General features: G+C 40.2%; 2 protein-coding genes across 5 annotated transcripts in view; both read left to right on the forward strand.

The window, feature by feature from the left end:
- Positions 1-466: 466 nt before the first annotated feature.
- Positions 467-13,606, forward strand: LOC120423472 (chromodomain-helicase-DNA-binding protein 1). Of its 3 annotated transcripts, none has more exons than XM_039587299.2 (7): positions 467-947; positions 3,884-4,456; positions 4,546-4,664; positions 7,158-11,927; positions 11,989-12,141; positions 12,204-12,323; positions 12,386-13,606. In XM_039587299.2, exons 1-7 carry the CDS (start codon positions 939-941, stop codon positions 12,630-12,632), a joined length of 5,991 nt encoding a protein of 1,996 aa, XP_039443233.1. In that variant the 5' UTR covers positions 467-938; the 3' UTR covers positions 12,633-13,606. The 3 variants fall into 3 exon arrangements, with proteins under 3 accessions (XP_039443233.1, XP_039443235.1, XP_039443234.1); XM_039587301.2 differs by having other exon boundaries at positions 7,161-11,927; XM_039587300.2 differs by having other exon boundaries at positions 468-947; positions 3,887-4,456.
- A 4,506-nt stretch (positions 13,607-18,112) lies between these two features.
- Positions 18,113-23,000, forward strand: part of LOC120416772 (inositol-pentakisphosphate 2-kinase) — a 321,616-nt gene continuing 316,728 nt past the window's right edge. For both annotated transcript variants that reach the window (XM_052707998.1, XM_052707999.1), the window contains exon 1: positions 18,113-18,541. The gene's annotated coding sequence lies outside the window, so the exon portion shown is untranslated. The remainder of the gene's footprint in view (positions 18,542-23,000) is intronic.

Raw genomic sequence — 23,000 nt, forward strand, 5'->3', positions numbered from 1 at the left:
CCGACGAAAAGCGATTCATAACAAAACATCCCCTCCATTCGGCGAAGAAAAACGAATCATAACAAAGGGTGATATAGACGTTGGTGATTTAAAAAGAAGTTATGTTTGTTTTTCTTAAATATAATGACGGAAATAATGTTTTATTGAATATGGATGATCAAGTATCAATGAAAGCAACGCTTTTCATCGTTTGTTATCATTAGAACATCTTCTTTTGCTTTTATATTAAAATGGGAATTTAAAATGGTTTGTACATGATGCTGTTTAAATAGTTGGCGTCGATTTAAGAATTTAAGAATTTTTAAATTCCTACCTTTTTCTATCCACCTTTTGCCATGGATGGTAATCTGAATAGAAACATTAGAAACTCCCTCGTTCGCCCGCGCCATCTTCCTTTTTCGCCCCCTTCACATTGTAGTGTTCCTTTTTTCCTCTCCGTTGTAGCGCTCCCCGTGGCGAACCGTCGACGTCGCTTCATTGTAAGATGGCGCTCTGAAGAGAACGAACGTACAGAAAAATCGCTCGCGCCGTCCTTCGTTTCAACTACGGTTGTGTGTGAAAAGCCAACTGCCACTGCTAGGAAGACTGCTCGCGCGCACTATTCAGCCGCGATCAAAACAATAACAAGTGTGTCGGGCCGGGTAGCGGATTACGCGCGTTCCGGATCTCGGTGTGTCCCCGCGGACAAGTGCGTGTGTTCCGTCGCGAAGTGAAATTTTTCCGAGGTCACGCAGCCAATCCAAAATGGCGTCCGGTCGCGAGTGGTGAATTTTTTTCGCAACGGTGAAAATTGTTTTTCTCGGCACGGGTGCGGATTTCCGGACGGATTTTGCCGGTTTTCGATGTGTGGTGGCCGGGGCCATTTTCCGGACGTGACCCCCCTCGGCTGGAACCTGCTTTAGGTGGGGTTTTGCAGCAAAAACACCTTCCAAATCGACATGAGTCAGGTAAATCGCTTGTTTTGACCGTAAATAAAGCACTTCCGGCTAAACCGATCCGTTTTTCATGTCCCGGGGTCCACGGCGCCGTCCGGCAGCAGCGTTAGGGCGTGGCGTGCCCCCAGCCAAAGTCGAAAACGGGGCCTCCAGCGAGCCAAGTCTTGAGCCCGTCGCCGTTTGTGGGTCTAACCGGCAACCAAACAACCTCCGATAGAGCCGGAACCGGTCCGTGTTCCACCCTGGAAATGTCCGCAAAAGCTAGCCCCGGTTCCGCCCTTTCCAACGAGCCCGGAATCGGCCAAATCGAAGGGGGACCCTTTTCCGCAAAATGCACTTTTAGTCAAAAGTTCTACCCTCCAAAACAACCAAAAGTGGTTCCTCACCGTAAATCCGGTCCTTTGAACCGCTTTCCGGGCCGTTTTTCGGCCTTTTCACCGCCCCGAAATGTGCCACGTCACGTGGAATTTTCTAGAAACATGCGGTCGCAATTTTCAAGCCTAAGAAAACGGGACTTTTGGGGCATTTTCTGCGGCTTTTCCTCGCCGGAACGTCTTCACCGGTGCTAATCCGGATGCCTGCGGTGGCCAGCGACGATTTTTGGGGCTTTTTCCCATTTTTTCACGATTACGTAATCGGTCCCCGTCCAAGTGAAAAACCTCTGCAAAGTGGCCAAATCGGCGATTTTCCGCAATTTTTCGACGCTTTTTGGCGCCAACGGAACAAAAGGGCCGGATTTACCGGGTTTTTCGGTGGATTTTGCTGATTTTTCCCCGTTTTTCACGCTATTGCGTCGTAACTTTATGGCCCCTTTGGTCCAGTGCAAAGTGCTTCAGGATTCCCTTGGAAACTAGCCTCAGTCGGTTCTGGAGGTTGAATTACGGGGATTTCCGGGTTTTTCCGCGGATTTGGTTGCTCTCGTTGTGGGGTGACCTTCAGCTGACCGGACGGTGTGGTGTGATGGTGGAAAAAGTTGAGCAGACTCGGCCAAGGCCCAGCTTACGGGAACTTTGGGACATTTGCCCTGGAGGAAACATCCGAAATATCCGTGTTTTGTGTGTGATTTCAGGAATTTTTTGTTCTGTGAATGATTCTAGTTCTAGAATGTTGAGTAAAGTTTATCGGATTTGTGAGATTGTTGAAAGAATGTTGTGAAAAACAAGTGTGTTTTGTAAATTTTGCTAAAATATTAATAAAAAATGATATTTTTTAAAGAAATCTCGTCTTTTTGTTCTGTTTGGGCTGGATAAATTACTGTTTTTGTTAAATTTGCTTTATTAAAAGCAGCTGCTTCATGTAAATTCAAAGGATTTTTACGTAAAACAAAGTATAATTACAATTTTCGAAGTTTTCCACAAGTTCTAAGGAATGTGTCAGGTTGTTTTGTTAGTTAACTAACTAATCAAGTTGTGTTTTTTAATATTTTTAGACTTTTTACATTTAAACATTGTTTAAAGCAATCTTCTTTGAATTTTGAATACAAATTAAAAGAGATAATTGTTAAAAAAATGTTCACAATACTGAGAAAAAATCCTAAACATAAACGAAAATAACTGGTTTAGTAAAATTGGAAACAAATTATTATTTTTTAAATATATCACAAATCATATCGAAATATAAACAGTGTTGTGCTAAATTATTATTGTAATCAAAATTTACAAAGGAATCTCTCAAATACTTAAGAGCAATCAGTTTTAAATATGTTTTGAATAATATTGGAAATGTTAAAACCAAAAAAAGTTTCTTTTCATATGATATTTGAATTTTTGTTAAAAAATTTCTCAAAACTTTTGTGAAACTTTACCAAAAAAAATAGTTTTGACATTTTTAGATTTGTATACTGAATTTTTGTTGAAATTAATTGAATGTTTTCTAAAATTTAATAAAACAGATTTACAAAAACCATACAACTTTTTCATTTGTTTAATTTCCCAAAGCTCAAATGTACCTTAAAATTGCAATAATCGACAACATTGTGCAAAAAGCCGTAATTGTGTGCATTTGTGTATCATTTTAAAATAAAATTGACATAAATCTTTGGTAGCTCTGACCTCTTCGACTGTTTGAGCTGGAATGAGCTGCATCCGCGCGATGCAGCTCTATTTATACTGGCGCCGAGAGGTCTCGGAAGCATTTTTATTATGAGGGGTCACAAAAGTTTTTGTTTCTTAATTTTAGTTTTTTTTTTGGCAAATTAATTTAACAAACATTTAAACTTTATTGGAGATTTCTTTACACTCTAATTCCCAGTTCTCGGAAATTTTAAATGTTGTTCTTTCATCGCTCTTTTTTTCTCATTTAAAAACAATAAACTTTTAGGAAGTAATTATTATCTACCAAGTTTAAGTTTGTGTTGTCAAACTTTATATTTACGTTAGTGCATTCTAACTGGTTATATGGTTGTTCAATTGTTAAGTTTGTTACTGATTGTAATAAAAAAACTATTTCTTATAAAAGCCTATTGCAGTTGCCATTGGTTTGTTATATGTATAAATAAATAAAATCTCAAGGCAAGACAGTGAGCAAGAGTCGAACACTCTTAGAATCCATGAGCTATCTTACTCGCGCGCTCTCTTTCATTAAAAAAAAAAAACAAAAGTATCTCTCTCTCTTCAATTAAAAAAAAAAGAGAGTAACCCTCTCCTTCTTTTGGAAAATGAGAGTTACTCTCTTGCTTACTGTCTTATCGCAATTTTATGTGATTGTATTTTTTAGAAATACATTCCTGATTTTTTTTACAAATTATAAGATGCATCATTCAAATAAACCAAATGCAAAAAATATTTCTTGCTTAATTAAAAACAAATTACTTTTAATTTTTTTTGTACTTTACATTTTTTTTTGTACTTTACATTCAAATGCAAACACATCAAGCATCCATAATCGCTTCCGTTTAGAACTCAAAATTTAAAACTTTCTCCTTTTTCTCTTCTCTTGCCGCGCCCCAGCAGTCCAAGGAGGACAAGAGCGACTCGGAGAACGAGTCGAGCAACGACAGCAAGAGCGAGTCCGGCTCGTCGGACTCGGAGAGCGAGAGCGGATCCGGCTCGTCGAGTTCCAGCTCGAGCGACAATGAGGGCGACACCACGGGCGGAACGGCCGCGGACAGCAGCGGCGTCAACACGTCCGCTGCCAACGACAACGCGCAGGATGGGACGAAGCCGGAGGAGAACGGAAACGACCACCAGGGTGGTTCTGATGCGGAGCAGGAGGAGGACCAGAGCGAGTCGGTCAGCCGGACGCAGATAAACAATAGCGAAGAGACGAATGATAAGTCGAGGAGCAGCGCGCAGACCGGCGGTTCCGGAACGGACGATAGCGATGACGACGATGCCGATCGGAGCCAGGAGAACAACCACAACAATAACAACAACAGTGGAACCAACAACAATAGCGACTCGGAGGACAGCGGAAAGCCGAGCAACGCTAGCCAGAGTCAGGAGGACGATGACGATGATGACGATGGGTCGGCCAGTCATCAGTCGGAGGATGAGGAGCATTCGTCTAAAAGTAGCTACGATGTAATATTCGCCTCCCGTTTGGATCATTGGTTGTATTAAATTGTTACTTTGATTTTTTTTTCTCTCCTTGTTTTTGATGTTGTGTGTAGGATGAGGACTACGCGGCCAACAAGCGACGGAACAATGCCCGGAAGAAGGCTGCGGCGGCGCAAGCCCGGCGAAAGGGTGGCTCAAGCAGTGCGGCACCTGCCAAGAAGAAGAAGAAGAGGTAAGACACACAGGACATTTCTTGTCAGCTAGACTCAATCGTTCATGATGGTGATCGTGAAACAATAACAAGTTATTGTGGGTATTGAAAGTCTGTTTACAATTAACAGTGTCGGTATTTCCGACATATTCCAAAGGTATATCAGCTGCCATTACGATAGAATTGCATTTTGGTAATCGCTTCTCTTTAGTTTCTTTCAATTTCACAGTTGAAAAAGTTGAAATTGCTGGAATCTGTCTCTTTTACCGGATCACAATTAAAAATTTAGCTCTTTCCCTTCATTTCTCTCATTTTCAAACAGAGAGAAGATTGTCTCGTTTTTGATGTTTTTGCGTGTTGGTCCGATTCTCTCATTTTCTCACTTGCTTGATTTTTCGTTTAAGAGGAAAAAGTGAACTATTCTTGCCCACCAAAATGACAGCCTGTATGATTCTCAAGAAGCAAATTCCTGCCAGATTCGGTGAAATGCAAAATATCGTTAAATTAAGTTTCGTAGACCCAATTTTGGTACTAGGCCCAATATAGGGACAGGGACATATGCAAATTTCTCGATAGTAAGATTACGATCTATCATCGACAAATTAAGACTTACAATCCAGAAATTACAATCGTAATTTGTTAAATAGTTTCTTTTTTCAATGTTTTTGCTCAGACAAAAGAAAAAGTTAAAAAAAAAATCTTTAAAGTAAATAACGCAGTTAACTTTCGGGCTGTCGATCTTCTTGACATCAACTTTTCTCTATCTGTCAATTATTTTTTCAGTCCCTTCAAAAGCATGCTTTGATTTTTTCGTTCTATAATTTGTTACCTCCCGCTCTCGACGGTTTCGTCAATATCGACACAGAGAAAGTCCACTGCATTATCAAAAATTATAAGTTTTGAAAAATCAAACAGTTATTTTTGTTAAATTTAAACACAAAATTAAAAAAAAACTTTAAAAAAGTGTAAGTTTCCCATAACAAAAAAAACTGCAAAAGATATGTTTTTAAATTAAAAAATTAAAAAAAAAACAATAAAAAAGAAAAAGAGGTTGCAAATATTTTCCAAACCTTATTTTTTTTAGATTTTTTATTTTGATGCTCTTTGAAATATTTTTTGTTTAATTTTTGAAATAGTTTCAAATGTTTAATTTTTTTTGGATTTTTTAAATTCTTTTAATTTTTGAATCTATTTTAATAGGCTGTTTATTTTTTTAAACTTTTAGTTTATTAAATTCTTAATTTTAATTATCTTTTAAAATCACCAGGCTATTTTTAACAATTCCTAATCTTTTACGTTTTTAAATTTTTTTTTATCTTTTTTACTATGCAGTTTATTTTTAAATTTTTAAAAAATTTAAGTTTTTTAATTTATTTTTTTAGTAATTTTTATTTTTTTAATGTTTTCAATATTGTCTTCTTAAAAAAAAATTCAATTTTTATTTTTTTTCTTATTTTATATGTTGTATTTTATGAAAAAATCTTTTTTTTTGAGGTTAAAATTCCACTAAAATGTATTTGAATATTTTCTCCACAAAATAATTCTAGAGTTTTTTTTAAAAGGTCCAATAAACAACTGTTTTTTTTGCTTTTTGGGTGTTTTTGAGTATTCCTGACTCAAGGCGGTTTCAGAAACACTCAAAAGCTAAAATTTAAAATTTTGTTTATACGACTTCTAAAAAAAAAAAAAATCTAGAACTGTATTTTAAATTGCCCCCTTTAGTTGCAGTACATCCGAGAACACCTGAAAATGTATTACAATAATTACCGCAGAGATGATTCTGAGAACAGATCACATTTCACAGAATCTACAGAGGAGGAAAGGTGCGTGGACTTACCGTACCAAACGCTCCACAAATCCGCATTTTTTTTAAAAATTTCATAGATATTAATTTCTATGGACGCTCTCTTTGTAAATTCTTTCAAACACAGAGAGAGAAACTCTCTCTCGTTGGCAGAATTGCGTTTCGGTATTATTGCTTCTCGTCGCTCTCTCTCTCTCTTTTCTTTTGAGATGCGTAGCTTATCTTTCAGCCTTCCTTTAGCAGTCTTTTTACAACTTCAAAAAATGTTTTTCTGCAGATTATGTGAGAATTCCATGTGCATCTTCTTATTTTTTGCAGTTTTTTTTCTTTTGTTATGCAACTATTTTTAAATATGTTTAAAATGCATTAAAATATTTTTAAAGTGAAAAATCTACATCAAATCTACTTGGATCCGGTCTTACTCCAAAACTTGATCGAAAGTGGGTTCATGGTTCCATAGTAAGATATTTCCTAAAGTATTGTTTCAAAAGTTGACTATTTTCTCGCCCCGGGAAAACCGTCGGAATGTTCTAGAACGTTTGCTTAGTGCGTCTACTGCGCAGAATCCGGAAATTTTCCTCCGTTTGACGAAATGCGACGCTATAATTAACATAGACCGTTTTTTTTTCGAGTTGAAATTTGAACAACCTTGAACTCGAAAACGCTCGCCGCTGACTTGCCTCTCTCTTTCTTTCCGCTTCTAATTTCAGCAGCAGCAATCGCTGGAAGTCGGACTCTTCGGAGGAGAGCGAAGATGCCAGCGACCAGGACAGTTCCGATGAGGATGCCAGCTACGGGGCGGCTCGGAAGGCCGCACCGAAGAAACGGGCCGCTCCGGCGCCCAAAGCAAAGCCAAAGCCCACGAAGAAGAAGCGTGCGGCGGCGTACTCGTCGGACAGCGGTTCCGACGGGGAACAGTCCCGGCAGGGTCGAAGCCGGCGGGCAACGGCCGTCAGTTACAAGGAGGCGAGCGGGGATGAAGCGACCGACAGTGACGATCTGCTCGAGGTCGATCCGGAAGCGGAGGAGGCAGCTGCTGCGGCGGCCGCTGAGGAGGAAAAGTCTGAAACGATCGAGCGGATCCTGGAGCAGCGTGTGGGGCGGAAGAGCGCTACCGGAGCCGGTACGACGTGCTATTCGGTGGAGGAGAGTGGCGATCCGAACGAGGGCTTTAGCGAACGCGCCGACTCGGAGAACGCCGAGCAGCAGTACTTGATCAAGTGGACGGGGTGGTCGTATCTGCACTGTACGTGGGAGTCGGAGGAAACGCTGAAGGAGCAGCGCGTCAAAGGGATGAAGAAGCTGGAGAATTATATTAAACGCGAGCATGACATTGCGTTCTGGCGGAAGCATCAGGCCGGGCCGGAGGACATTGACTATTACGAGTGTCAGCAGGAGCTGCAGCACGACCTGCTCAAGAGTTACTACAACGTGGAGCGGGTGATTGCGCAGGTTGAGAAGCCCGAGGGGGGATTGGATTATCTGTGCAAGTGGGAATCGCTGCCGTACGCGGACTCGACCTGGGAGGATGCCAGTTTGATTGTGAAGAAGTGGGAGCGCAAGGTGGAGGAGTTCCGAGAGCGAGAGGATAGTCGGAGGACGCCGTCCAAGCATTGTAAGGCCATTCGGAGTCGACCCAAGTTCCACCACTTGAAGGCTCAACCGGACTATTTGGGCGTGGATCGAGGGCTGAAGCTGCGCGACTACCAGATGGATGGGTTGAACTGGTTGATTCTGACCTGGTGCAAGGAAAACTCCGTCATCTTGGCCGATGAAATGGGTTTGGGTAAAACCATTCAGACGATTTGCTTCCTGTACTATCTGTTCAAGGCGCAGCAACTGTACGGGCCGTTTTTGTGCGTTGTTCCGCTGAGTACGATGACCGCGTGGCAGCGAGAATTTGCCATCTGGGCACCGGAGATGAACGTGGTGACGTACTTGGGAGATGTGCCCTCGCGTGAGATTATCCGGCAGTACGAGTGGTGCTTCTCGAACCAGAAGCTCAAGTTCAACGCCATCCTGACGACGTACGAAATTCTGCTCAAGGACAAAACCTTCCTCGGAAGCCTCAGCTGGGCGGCGCTGCTCGTCGACGAAGCGCATCGGTTGAAGAACGACGACTCGTTGCTGTACAAGGCGCTGAAGGAGTTTGACACGAATTACCGGTTGCTGATTACGGGAACGCCGCTGCAAAACTCGCTCAAAGAGCTGTGGGCGCTGCTGCACTTTATCATGCCGGATCGGTTCGAGTCGTGGGACGCGTTTGACCGGCTGTACGGCCAAACGACCAACGACAAGTCGTACTGCAAGCTGCACAAAGAGCTCGAACCGTACATTCTGCGGCGCATCAAGAAGGACGTCGAGAAGAGTCTTCCGGCCAAGGTGGAGCAGATTCTGCGCGTCGAAATGACCTCCATCCAGCGGCAGTACTACCGGTGGATCCTCACCAAGAACTTTGACGCGCTGCGCAAGGGCATGAAGGGTTCCATCAACACATTCCTCAACATTGTGATCGAGCTGAAAAAGTGCTGCAACCATGCGCTGTTGACCCGGCCCACGGAGTTTGAAACGCAAACCAACCAGGACGAAGTGGTCGTTCAGCTGCTGAAAGGGTCCGGCAAGCTGGTATTGCTGGACAAGCTGCTCTGCCGGCTGAAGGAAACCGGCCACCGGGTGCTGATCTTCTCCCAGATGGTGCGCATGTTGGACATCCTCGCGGAGTACCTGCAGAAGCGGCACTTTTCGTTCCAGCGGTTGGACGGTAGCATTAAGGGTGAGCTGAGAAAGCAAGCGTTGGATCACTTTAACGCGGAAGGTTCGACCGACTTCTGCTTTCTGCTGTCGACGCGAGCCGGCGGGTTGGGCATCAATTTGGCCACCGCCGACACCGTCATCATCTTCGACTCGGATTGGAACCCGCAGAACGATCTGCAGGCCCAGGCACGAGCGCATCGAATCGGTCAGAAGAACCAGGTCAACATTTACCGACTCGTTACGGCCAAATCCGTCGAGGAGGACATTGTAGAGCGAGCGAAGAAGAAGATGGTGCTCGACCACCTGGTCATCCAGCGGATGGACACGACGGGGCGAACCGTGCTGGACAAGAACGGCGCCAACAACACGGCGAATCCCTTCAACAAGGACGAACTGTCGGCGATTCTGAAGTTTGGCGCTGAGGAGTTGTTCAAGGAGGACGAAGACGGAGACGACGAGTTGGTTTGTGATATCGATGAGATTTTGAAGCGGGCGGAGACGCGGGACGAAGCGCCGGAAATGCCCGGCGATGCGCTGCTGTCGGCGTTCAACGTCACGACGTTCGATTTTGACGAGGAGAAGGAAACGCAGGCGATTCGGAAACCTACCGCGGCGAAAGCTCCGGTGAATGCCGCAGATCAGGAGGACACGAAAGACTGGGACGATATCATCCCGACAAACTTCCGGGAGCTGGTTGAAGCTGAAGAGAGGAATAAGGAGTTGAGTGATTTGTACTTGCCGCCTCGGCGGAAGACGCTCCAGCAGCTGAACCAAGCGAACGAAGAGGGAGGGGCGGGTGCTGGTGTGAAGAAGCGGAAGAAGCGCCAGGCCGAAGAGGACAGTGACGAGGAGGAGTCGGACGGGAGTGACGACGGGAAGGCCAGTAAGAAATCGTCGAGTAGGGGACGACCTTCGAACAAGGAGAAGATTGGAGGGTTTAACGACACGGAGCTGCGGCGGTTCATCAAGAGCTACAAAAAGTTTCCGGTGCCGTTGAAGCGACTGGAGGCGATCGCGATGGACGCGGAACTGCAGGAGAAGCCACTGTCAGATTTGAAACGGGTCGCGGAGCTGCTGCAGGAGCGTTGCGTTCAGTTTATGGAACACTCGAAGGAAAACGATGAAAAGGAGAAGAACGCCTCGGCGGAAGAAAAGGGAAACAAGCGAGGTCCGCGGGCAGCGTTTTCGATCCGCTTCGGCGGGGTGTCGTTCAACGTGAAAACGCTGTTGCAGTGCGTGGAGGAGTTGGCTCCGTTGGACGAGTTTCTGCCGGCGGACGCGGACGAACGTGCCCGGTGGGTGCTGAACATCAAGACGCGCCCGGCGAACTTTGACTGCGAGTGGAACAATGAAGACGATTCAAGGTTGCTGCGAGGAATCTACCAGTTTGGCATTGGTTCGTGGGAGGCGATGAAGATGGAGGATTCGCTTGCGCTCGGCGATAAGATCTTGCTGAACGACGTCGAGAAGAAGCCGCAGGCGAAGCATCTGCAGTCGCGGGCCGAGTACTTGCTGAAGATTATCCGGAAGAATCTCGAGCTGAAGAAGGGCAACGGGAAGAAGCAGCGCAAGCCGAGAAAGCCGCGGGAGGGGAAGACGGCGATATCGGCGGCGATTGTCCACTCGCCGGTGCACTCGGCCAAGGATGATGGGGAGGAGGGTTCGTCGAACGAGACGGCGGCCGTGGAGACGTCAAAGGCCAAGTCGAAGAAGGTCTCCGAGTCGGATGCGCACCATCACGAGCACGACGCCAGTTCAAACGGACCGAAGGAAGAGCACCATCACCCGCACAAGGAGAAGAAGGAGAGGAAAAAGAAGGAAAAGACGAAAGAGGGCAAAAAGAGCAAGAAGAAGAACACCGGGCCGATGCATTTTACCGCGAACAACGAACCTGCGCAGCTGAACATCATCGGTGATCTGGATCCGAGCGTGTTCAACGAGTGCAAAGAGAAGATGCGACCGGTAAAGAAGGCGCTCAAGACGCTCGACAATCCGGACCAGACGCTGCCACCACAGGAACAGGTCAACCAGACGAGGGCCTGTCTGCTCGCGATCGGCAACCAAATCAACCAGTGCTTGACGGCGTTCAAAGATCCGGAGAAGATCAAGGAGTGGCGCAGCAATCTGTGGTACTTTGTGTCCAAGTTTACCGAGTTCGACGCCAAGAAGCTGTTCAAGCTGTACAAACATGCGCTGAAGCGAAGCGAGGGCGAAGAATCGGGCGCGGCGGCCGGAGGAAGTTCGGAGAAGAAGAAGGACCATCACCACCACCATCATCATCACCACTCGAAGGAGGGTGGCGGAAGTGCGCAAAACTCCCCCGTCAAGGACAAGTCGGCGAAGAACGTGCCGGGAACGCCACAGGCGTTGCAAACGCTCGGCAAAATCAAGAAGATCTCCAAGAAGGACAACGGAAGCCAGAAGGTCAGCATGGAGGTTTCGACGCCGTTGGCCGACCGCGAGAAGGAGAAGGTTCCGATCGAGAGGCGCGAGCGCAAGGAGAAGAAGCGACATCACCAGGGCGCGACGGGAACGCCGGATCGGGGGGCGGCTTCCGGGGACGATCACCGGAAGGAGCAGCGAGATCGATATCTTGGGCAGGACGGTGGTGGTGCGGGTAGTGAAGAGGACGGTTCTCATGGCGCCAAGCGTAAGCTCGAGGACGGGGAGCTGGCGGATGAGAACAGCAAGGAGTACAAGCGGCTGCACGGTGGCGGTGATGGACGGTGAGTTGAACTCGCGTAGAGTGCGCTTTGAACTTGAATTTTGAATGTTTTGGTGTTACAGCAACAATCGCGATCGGGACAACAAGTGGGACGAGTACGGTGAGCGGGGACGGGGCGGCATGGGACGCAACAGTGGTGGAATGCCGCGTGGTGCCGGAATGTTCCCCGAAGGACGTGGACCGTACCCGGATGACCGGTGGAGTGGTCGTGATAGGTGAGATTCAAATGCGAGTTGAAAAGTGGCAGAAATATTGACATTTCTTTTGCATTCTTCAGGTTCAGTGACCACAAACGGGACCGATACGACGGCTACCATCGGAATGCACCCCCCGGAGGTTACCACCGGGATCACCGAGACCGTGACCGGGGTGACCGTTCCTACAAGGACAAGCGAAGGTAGTTCCGAAAAACTCTTACCCGTCAATCCAAATTCTAAATACATTGCATCCACCAAACAGATATCCACCCGGTGGAGGTTCCGGCTATTACGGGATGCCACCCGGAGGAGGAGGAGGCGCCCCCGGTGGTTACTACCCGCCTGGCGACAGCGGTTCCTACCGCTACGGAGCTTCCGGCGGTGGTGGCCCCGGCGGAGCGGACTTTATGGACTATCGAGACGGAGGAGGACGCGGACCGGGCCGAGGAGGAGGCGGCGGCGACTACGAAGGACGAAGGCAACCGCCTCCGCCGCCGGCCAACCCGTAGAGACGACTATATCGAATCGGAAATATAGTGCTGTGTGTAGTAGTTGTACAGAACAGAGAAAACAAAGCAATTGCTGGCAACACTGCCAGCGAAGTGTGTTCCACTTGGTTAAATTAAATTATGCGTTTTCTAATTTTATTAAGTCGCCACCAATTTAGTGAGAGATAAATTAACAAAATCAACCAACAAAGATGCTCAGTTTGTCATTAGTTTTTGATAAGTTTCCGCGAGATGTGTGGCGCGTGCGCGTTTGTCATTTTTGATACCTCAACTTTCGTCCCCGTATTTTGTTTTTAAGCTGATAACGGATAATATCCGCTAGAGAAGAAAGCATTTTATTTCTACGCAGTCACGCACGCGCACACTCTCAAACACATACACACACAATCTGATAAGCTGTAAATATAGTTTGTATTTTCCAACCGACCGAAAAACCAGCAGTACTTTAGTGTGTACAGAACAAGCATTCGTATTCGCATGAACGAACAACGTAATCTTAAAAAAACACAGCAGATTCTCTAGCCTAAACTCATCATAATTGTAGTGCAAGCAAACCCCGAAGCAAGAGGTCAGTGAGTGTATAAATTACTAAAACAAGATTGCGAAAGACTGGCAACTGTCGTTCTTAAGGCTAGGGCAAAGTAGGTTTGTAGAAATATTTTAATTTATATACCACAAAAACTGAAAAAGAAAAAGAAAAACAACTAATTGTCGATAGAAAAGTCTATTTTTACCTAAACAGAAAGAAACAAGCGAACAAGATTAAAAATCAACTTGAAAAATTAAATCCAACCTTGCAAGCAGTTTAGAGTGTAAATCTCCTTAAAAAGAAAACAAACAAATAAGCAAGTAACTCCTATCTACCACAAAACTTATTAATTTCTGGTTCCTGAAAAAGGTCACAAAATGAAAATAGTGAGGTGAAAATTACTTTGTGATTCTCAAAACAACCGATTTGGGTAAAAAAAAAGAAATGAATAACCACACAAATAAACAGGAAAATAATCTCAATCAATAATTCAATTTTGTTTTATCTTGTTCAACGCAATCCGAAAAATATGACATAAGATGAATTAGATTTTAAGCCGACTTAATTTTTAGGTTAGAAATTTGACAGCTTGGCTGCACTGTTTACATTTTTCCACGTGTGTCTTATTGAAAATGTGTGTGCGTGTGCGTTCGTGACGTCACGCTGTAAAACTTAATTCTCCCCAAAATTGACTATTTCTTATTCTAATTTCTGCAATTAACATCTTGGTGTGTGCTTTCCCTACAAAAAAATCAGCTTTGTTCCGGCCTACTAGACGTTTTTCTAAATTTGTTCAAAATTTTATCAGGGAATATCCAAAAATAAATAATATTAAATTAGTCCCCACCATCCCTGATGACCGTCTTTGGAATTGATGTAGGTTTTAATTAGTAAATTTCAGCAAAAAAATCCTAGGTATTAAAACTGTTTGATGAATAATCAATTTTTTTGTTTTATTTTAAATTTTGGAGCCAATTTGGAGCTGTTTTTTTAAACTAAGGTTTTGCGATTATTTTTTTTGTTTTTTGATATTCAATTTTAAGAGTTTTGAAAATTTTAACTATTTTTTTATAAGAATTTTTGAAACTTTCAGTTATTAAAAAAATTCAAATTGTGTTTATTGGACCTTTAAAAAACCCCTAGGTATTAAGATTGTTTCGTTTTTTTTAAGCTGTGCTGTAATTTTTTTGATCACCCTGTTTCATTTGACAGCATTTTCATGTGTCAAAGTCAGATTCAGTGACAGATCTGCAGTGTTGCCATTTTATCTAATCGAGAAAATAAAATTGAGAGTGTGTGCGTGCAACATGGAGTTAAACTTTTCAATGTGCCATGGTAATCTTCACAGCAATTTCACAGAAAGTTTAACTCCATGTTGCACACACTCTCACTTTTAATTTCTCGATAGGTTCCGAAAGTTCCCCCAATGAGAATTGGGTACTAAAGCCCTATGTCAATTTTTATGTACAACGGTAAAAAACACGATTCAAAACCACTTTTCACTGATCACTTTTTTTCATTTTAATGCAAAAAAAAAAAAAAAAATTGACAAGACAATTTTTTTTCGATGGGTCAACCATGGACCGCGAGGTTACACGCAGAAAAATAAGGCATATTTGAATCAACAAAACGATTTGTTGATTTGAAAATCATATTTTTTGTTGAATCAACGCTAAACGTCAAAGCAGCTTTTTCAAAACAACAAAAGACTTTTGTGGAATCGAGAAAATCAAGTTTTGTTTCAACGCAAAATTGGCGTTGATTATATTCAACAAAAATTTTGTTGATTCAAACCTCGTACAGGCTGATTCTACAAAACTTTTTTCTGCGTGTAATTTTTCCAAATTGATTTAAAAAACCATTTTAAACTCCTTGTGGTCTTACAAAGGGTCATTTTACTCAGAAAAATAAGCTTTATCGCTGTAAACAATAATATCAGCAATCTAAGCTTAATTTTAGGAACCAATTTTGGCTTGAGCTTAGGTCCAAATAATTTGGATTTGCCTATTTGATTTTTACTGAAAATTACAAACATTTAAATATTTTTATATTCAACATAATAAAATTGAAAATCCGGAATTGCTTCATAGTATAAAATGCAAACATTAAAGTATCTGAAATTCAAAATTACAAATATAATAAATACTCAAAAATCTCAAAATTTAAAATTTTTATAATAAATATTTTTTTAAATCAAGAACACACAATAAACATTGATTTTTTACAATTCAAAAATCAAAAGTATAAAAATCTAGGAATTTGAACAATTGGGTCCTAAAATTAAGCTTAAATTTGTGATATTATAGTTCACAACGATAAAGCTTATTTTTGTGAGTACAATACAATAATAATAAATAAATACAATAGTTAGTAATAGTAATTTTATTTGGCAACGATATCCTGTTAGTTAGACTTTTTATCAGGGCAAGGATGGAATGACACTTGACACAATGACACTTTGAACGACCGCAATGGATTTAAAATTGATTTTTATTTCATTTTTTTTAAATAAGCTTCACGCGAGGCTTCACGGGTCCTAAAACTAAGCTTAAATTTTTGATATTATTGTTCACAACGATAAAGCTTATTTTTGTGAGTACAATGACACTTTGAACGATCGCAATGGATTTAAAATTGATTTTTATTTTTATTTTTTTAAATAAGCTTCACGGCGCTTCTTGACAGAAAAGGTTCTACTTGACAGCTCGTTCCAAGGTGACCATAGTTGATCCATCGAAAAAATGCTGTCTTGTTATTTTTTTTTGCATTAAAATGAAAAAAAGTGATCAGAAATGGTTTTTAATCGTGTTTTTTTCCGTTGTAAATAAAAATTGACCTAGGGGTTTACTGCCCCTGATCGCATAAATGTCCCATATGCATTTTCATCACTTTTGAGTTATTGATGCAGTGTGATTAAAAATCGTGTGCTCTTACAAAATAGCCTATAACATCCAGTACTTTGTTCTAGAACAGTGTTTCTCAACCGGTGAGGAATTCCCCCCTGGGGGGGAATTTGGTCATTTTTGGGGGGGAATGAGGATGCAATAGAAATCCATTGCCTTTAAACGTATTTGCAAAAAATAACACAGAATAAAATTTTCAGATTAATCAATACTGAAAATTTTATTCTGTGGATATTTTTAAGCTTCTAAACAATAAAAAAAAACAAAAAAAGATATAATTTAGAAATGCTTTGTAATTTTTTTTTTCGACACTGGATTTTATTTCAAACAACAGCGAATCATAATTTTTAAATGTTTTCCTAAAATTAGAGTTACGAGTTAATTTTCAAAGAGATTATTTGTGCACACATCTAAAAATTAACGGTTCTTTGAAAATAAATTAAACTAAAAACTTTTGTAGTATGTATACCGCATTTCAAAAAAGAGATTTTCTCAATGTTTTTTTTGTGAATTACGTCGTCCTTACTTTTTCAAATATTTTTTTTTATTTTCTCCATATTGCATTGATTCAAACACGAGACCCTTGGATTTTTTCAAGGAGCAGTGGTTGTAAACAAATTGTGTAAAGAATTCAAATATTGTTTAAACTCGACAGTAAAACTTTTATACGTATTTTTAAATGTGACTGGTTAACATTCAGAATTGATTCCAGTACAATGTTGTTAAATTTAGTTTGTTTATTTGGTAATATAAATAAAAAAATGGATTTTCATGCTTTTTTAATATTTTTTTGCTTTTCATAATAACTTAAATTTTATAGTAAACATTGAATCTAAGATTATGATAATTGATTTTTTTTTCAAAATTCTAGGGGGGGGGAGGAATGAAGGTCTTGAAAATTAGTCAAGGGGGGAATGGAACGATAAAGGTTGAGAACCACTGTTCTAGAAATCAGGAGGAAATTCAATATTTTCGCGAAAACTTAACACGTAGCCTTATGTGTGGGACAAATTTGTTTTGTGTTTTTCTCAGCTTACTGTTTTTGTATATGGGACATTTATGCGAACATGGGCAGTTTAGTACCCAATTAAAAAAAACTAGACTGTCGTGATCGGGGACTTTATTTAGCAATCAAAACACATATTATTTTGCATTAATACAACAAACACAATTTTATTCTCCAAAAGAAAGCAAAAGACTGATTCTGATGCAATCGGGTCCTATTTTTCTGATATTATTGTTTACAACAACAAAGCTTTTTTCTGAGAACAACGAACATTAAATGTATTTTGTACGACCGCAAAGGATTTTAAAATGGATTTTTTAATCAATTTAAAAAAAAACAACTTCGTGGCCCTTCTTGACAGAAAAGGTCCTACTTGACAGCTTGTTCCAAGGGGACCATAGTTGATCCATCGTAAAAATAATGTCTTGTCACTTTATTTATTTTCATAAAAATATGTGATCAGAAATGGTTTTTAATCGTACTTTTTACCGTTATATATATAAACTAACATAGGGCTTTAGGACCCTATTAGCGAACTTGGATTCGCTAAATAATTCGAAGGCAGTTCGTATTTATTCGGATTAACGAAACCGCTCTGTATTTTAAAAATACTTCTCAAGTTTTTGTACCCATTTGGCAACACTGACTAAATAAAACTGCCAGCACAAAACAACAAAACTGACAGATTACGGGACCTGGCAAGCGAGTCGAGGCGATCTGTGTGTGTTCGGTTCGCGGTTTCGCGTTTTTTTGTAATCCGCGGCCAAGTGCATCGCGTTCCCGTCCACAACATCAAACCCTGCGGGTGAAATACGGTTCCGTACCGAATCTGTGTAGTGGCGTGATCCTGGTTCCAGTTCCGGTGAGGGGGAAATTGTTCCAGCCGTTCGTGTTTTGTGTTCCTAATGAGTGATAGAGGAAGGTTCCCTCAAATTGGCGGGTGTTGTGGTTTTGGGGTTCTTCCGGATGTGATCTATATTGTGCTCAATTGAAAAGTGGTCCAATCTTGCGAGAAATACGGGTAGATCCAAAGAAATCTCCAGCGGCAGAGAATTTAGCAGAAAAAGTCAGCGCTCGAAAAGTGTTTCCCAAATCCGGAGCAAGCAAAAAAGTGCATCGTCAATGTCCTGTTCAGTGTGTGCATAAATTAAGCTTCAATTGCCGTCGAAGGTTGCATAATTATCGAGTGTGTGCAATAAGTTCCAGTGCATTGTGTTACAAGTTTACCTGAAAAAAATGTTTCCTGTTCTACTAAAGAAAATCAATTCCCAAGTCGTCAGCCAAAAAGTCCATGTGGCGCTATTTTGGGCGGTGAAATAATTCCAATTGGATAATCCGTGCTGCCCACACAGGGTTCCAATTGCACACACAGCATCGGAACCAAACTCCAGATCTCGTTGTCCCTCCAGCCAACCTCTCGGTGTGACCTTCTCCAGTTGCACCTGCCAGCCTGTTTGTGCTGTTGATGCTGGTGAGTATCTCATTGATTTGCTTCTATTTTAGATGTACTTCTCCATACCAGGTCATACCGAGCTTAGAGGGATGCTTGTAATTGCACGGTTTTGTCCCTGGCCAGGTTATTTATTTCTATTATGGGAAATATCGATCGGATATCGATGCAAGGTTAACCACTTGAGTTATCACTTTGTGTGCCTTTTTAAAGTTTCAACTGAACTCTATGAAATAATTGTTAATATTTAGAAAAATATTAAAATATATAATTTTTATCAATGCATCTGGAGTAATAATTCTAAGGATAAATCTGGAGCAACATTTGAAAAAGGCGGTACGACATTGCTCTTACGGCCTTTCGTCCCATTTAAACGCGTGTAATCAAATGCCGTAAGAGCAATGTCGTACCGCCCCTCTCAAATGTTGCTCCAGAAATATTTGTACCGGAAAGCTTGTCTAATTTCCCATATGTTTGTTTTGGACAGCTTTTTGATTTGACTCGTTTAAATATTTACTGAATAAAAAGTCTGACTAACAGGATATCGTAGCCAAATAAAATTACAGAATTACAATTACTGAAATAATATATTCTATTTTCAGTTATAAGCAATGTTATTAAGCTTATATCTGTAAGCCCATACATCCAATTGAAATGCTGTCAAAGACAAACTTGTGGGAAATTGGACGAGCTTTCCGGTACAAATATTTACGAGACTGAAAAATCATGTCTGTCATATAGAAATTGCCAAAAACCACCAAAAAACCTATTTTTTCCACATTTTTATTTTTAAAACCGCTGTATCTTCACAAGCATTAGACACAGGACAATGATAAATCGACGCCAACATTTCAAAAAGCATCATGTACAAACCATGCGTTTTGAGAAAAACGCATTTGAATGTTGAGCATCCATTTTCAATTCCCATTTTAATATAAAAGCAAAATAAGATGTTCTAATAATAACAAACGATGAAAAACGTTGCTTTCATTGATACTTGATCATCCAAATTCAATAAAACATTATTTCCGTCGTTTTATTTAAGAAAAACAAACATAACTTCTTTTGAAATCACCAACGTCTATATCACCCTGCTGTCATTGAGGGGGACGCTTTGTTATGATTCGTTTTTCTTCGCCGAATGTACATGGCGCTTTGTTCATGATGCTTTTTTTTCGTCACGAGGTTCATGTAGTCTTTTGTTTGACAGGTTGACAGGGCTATATAAACAGGGACGGCTGATGGCAGAGATTTTGTTTATGTAACTTTATTTAAAATCATGATTAAACAGACTTTACTGAAGTAACTTTTGCTCATTTTTGGTGGAGAGGTTGCTTATTAGGAGTACTTTCAGAATATGCAATAACCCAGAAAATGTCAAAATGTACATGATGCCTTTTGAAATGTTACCGTCGAAATATGGAGGTAAAATTGTAAAACAGTTTTAGTAAATGATTTTAATATTTTTTCAGAAGAGACGTACCATCCTGCATTTTTCGTGATTTTTTTTTTGTAAAACCTAGGCTATTGCCAAAAAAAAAAAATTAAAAAAAAATTACTTTTATACTTAAAAATCAAAAAATCTCGTAGAGGTGGTGTGTATTCTTATTTAAGTGTATTATGCCCGTCTAACTTCCTACAAGTATGTCTTTGACCACTTTTTGTTACGATGCAACGGCTTCGAGATACAGTAATTTTTAAATTACGAAATACAAAATTATTTTAATGACTCACGCCCTTATCGAATGTTATTTTCGAGTACAATTGGCCCCATATACACAAAAATGGCTTATATAGGCCTATGATAGCATGTCTACAAAGTTTCATTGAAATCGGAGAGGGTCGGGTATAAAAGTACCAGAAAAAATCCTGATTTGAACGATATTTGATGATTTGGTTAAAAGCTCTCGTGGAAATGTCAAATTTTCAGCTTAAAAAATCGATTAATCTTAAAAAAAAAATGTTCCTATTTTTCTAGTTAAAATTTTGAAGATTTCGTTACAGATTAAATTAATTTGTTTTTTTTTCTAATAAGTTGAGATGAAAACATATATTTAAATGGCAAGTCGAAGAAAATTTAAGTCATTTAAATCATTTAGGCTAGACAAGACTGTTAAAACTTGTTTTGATTTGGAATTGTGATATAAAATGTGAAAATGATAAAATTAAAGCAATTCGTAGTAAACTTAATAAGAATGCGCCTGTTCTACAGAGCCGAACCAGCGTTTATGGCTGAAAGGCTCGTTAATAAAGACAACTAACTAACTATGCGCCTGTCCTATTTTTTTTACAAAGGTTTTGTGATTATTTTCATTATCATTAAACAAGATCAAACTTGTTGTGCAATGCCTATTATTAGTCAGTTTTACATATTTCGCACTAGATCTTTGTATTAGTTTTATACGGTAGTCATGTTAAAAATTCACAGCTAAAAAAGTAGTAATCCAGCTGCGTGTAAAAGGCTTGGGTGTAAAATAAATAATGCATGATTTTTAGAAATTTTATGTGATTTTCAATTCAATTCAATTCGGTTTTATTTGTGAATAATCCAAGTTACAATGAGTTCATTTAGGTATATAACAGAGTTTTGGTGTTCCTTTCAGCTGTGTTTTACATCGTAATTCAATCGAAAAATTATTACTTATAACTATGGAATTGACAAGAGTAAGAAAAAGTTTTCAAAAAACTTACAGAAAGTTTATGTGATTTTACACACTGAAATATGTAGCCCATCAGTATGGGAAACCTACTTGACCGAAAAGTCAAGCTCATATATGCGTTTATCCTTTTCATCGGTCTGATGGCCGAGTGGGCTAAGGCGCCAGTCCTTACTGTTGGTGCTGGGTTTGAATCCCGTCGGATGCAATTTTTTTTTGGTGTTTGCAAAAATTGTACATGCAGTGTGTAAAATTAAGTGTTTTATTTTGACGAAGGTGCTGTGCATGCTTTTGCAAGCGAGTTTAACATCGGATTTTTTGCTGTGAACAATCTGACATGACTTTAAAGAACATGGAAACTAAGATTTTCTTTTAGTGTCAAGTTCAAAATTGATGAAGAAAATTTATTGTTTTTTGAAAAAATATTATAAAACGAAGTATAAAAAGTACTTTCTGCAATTTTCACATTCACTTTTCGAGATTATTTAAACATTTTTTTACGTTCCGAGAAAATTTGTGTTTTGAAATTAAGATCCCCGTGAAATTTTCCAGTTTTGAGCGTGAAAAATCACCAAGCCAACGACGACCAACTTTTTTAAAACTTTTTTTTTCGTAAAATCTCGATAACTCATGATGGTTACAAGTAAACTCCATATGTTTATACATGAAAATGTTTGTAAATGTCTGCTTTATTTTTTTTAGAATATTGTTACACTCTCAAAAAAAAAAAACCGAAATGTTAAAATAAAAAAAATGTTCTAAATGAAAAATACCCTTCTGGTATATTGAAGATTCCAAAAGTACGTTAAATTTCCAATAAAATGACAAGTCTCAAAACATTTTACAGTCACAAATTGCAGAAATTTAGAAACTATTTTTGCATTTTTTTTGTGAAAATACGTTTTTTCGGATTGCTGAGCACTCCATTCAATCGGGCGTCCAATTTTACATAAAAGTCTCTTTGACACCAAATTTCCATATCATCAGGCTGCAAATTATTGAAAAACACGTCTTTTTTCGAATGTTCAAAAATAGCCGGGGTCGTACCGCCACTCCGTCAAGAGATATCTGAATAGAGCCCGGATTCGTGATCAAGGACAAACGTTACACATTTAGAAAAAGTTCCACGCAAATCGAAGAAGGGTCGGGGCAAATGCTGTGTGAGTTGGCGGAACCCATTTCGGGTTTCGGGAAAGAGGTTACGCAATTCTAACACAAAATTTATTCAAAAATCTGTTTCTCGCAAAACGTTTTTTTAATTGGATTTGGTGTCTTCAGTAATGTTGTGAGTAAGGACCTCGTAAAAAATAGATACACGGTTAAAAAATATTGTTTTTTATTGACTTTTTTTGTTTTTTTTTTGTAAATATTTAACCGAGTTTTGGTTTTTATTAGAAATTTGAAAAAATGGAAATTGCGACAAAATTTGCAATAGAAATAAACTCTTGAGATTGTTTGATAAAGTGCGCAGTTTTTGAATTACAGCCGCTTTCAAGTTTTTTTTTCGAAGACAAACTTCCATTTTCGGCCTGAAAAAACATAGTGCCCATGTTTGTCAAAAGAGACAAATATAGAGACAAATCTGTCTTTTTCAAAATTAAACATCGATGTAAAATTTTGAAACCAAGATAATTCAGAGCTTTTCCGATGTGGTTAATCAGACACGTCACATCCCACCAATTTCGCGACAGACGCAAAAGCTTACAGCAAATAAAGAACACGTCCGCTCTACCGGGTTTGATAAGATAACATCCTCCTGAGCGAGTGAAGACGAAAAAAAAAATGTGTTCCCCTTATCACCGCGTGTAGTCCATGTGCTTTGT

This window comes from Culex pipiens, chromosome 2 (assembly GCF_016801865.2).
Source record: "Culex pipiens pallens isolate TS chromosome 2, TS_CPP_V2, whole genome shotgun sequence".
Classification (NCBI taxonomy): domain Eukaryota; kingdom Metazoa; phylum Arthropoda; class Insecta; order Diptera; family Culicidae; genus Culex; species Culex pipiens.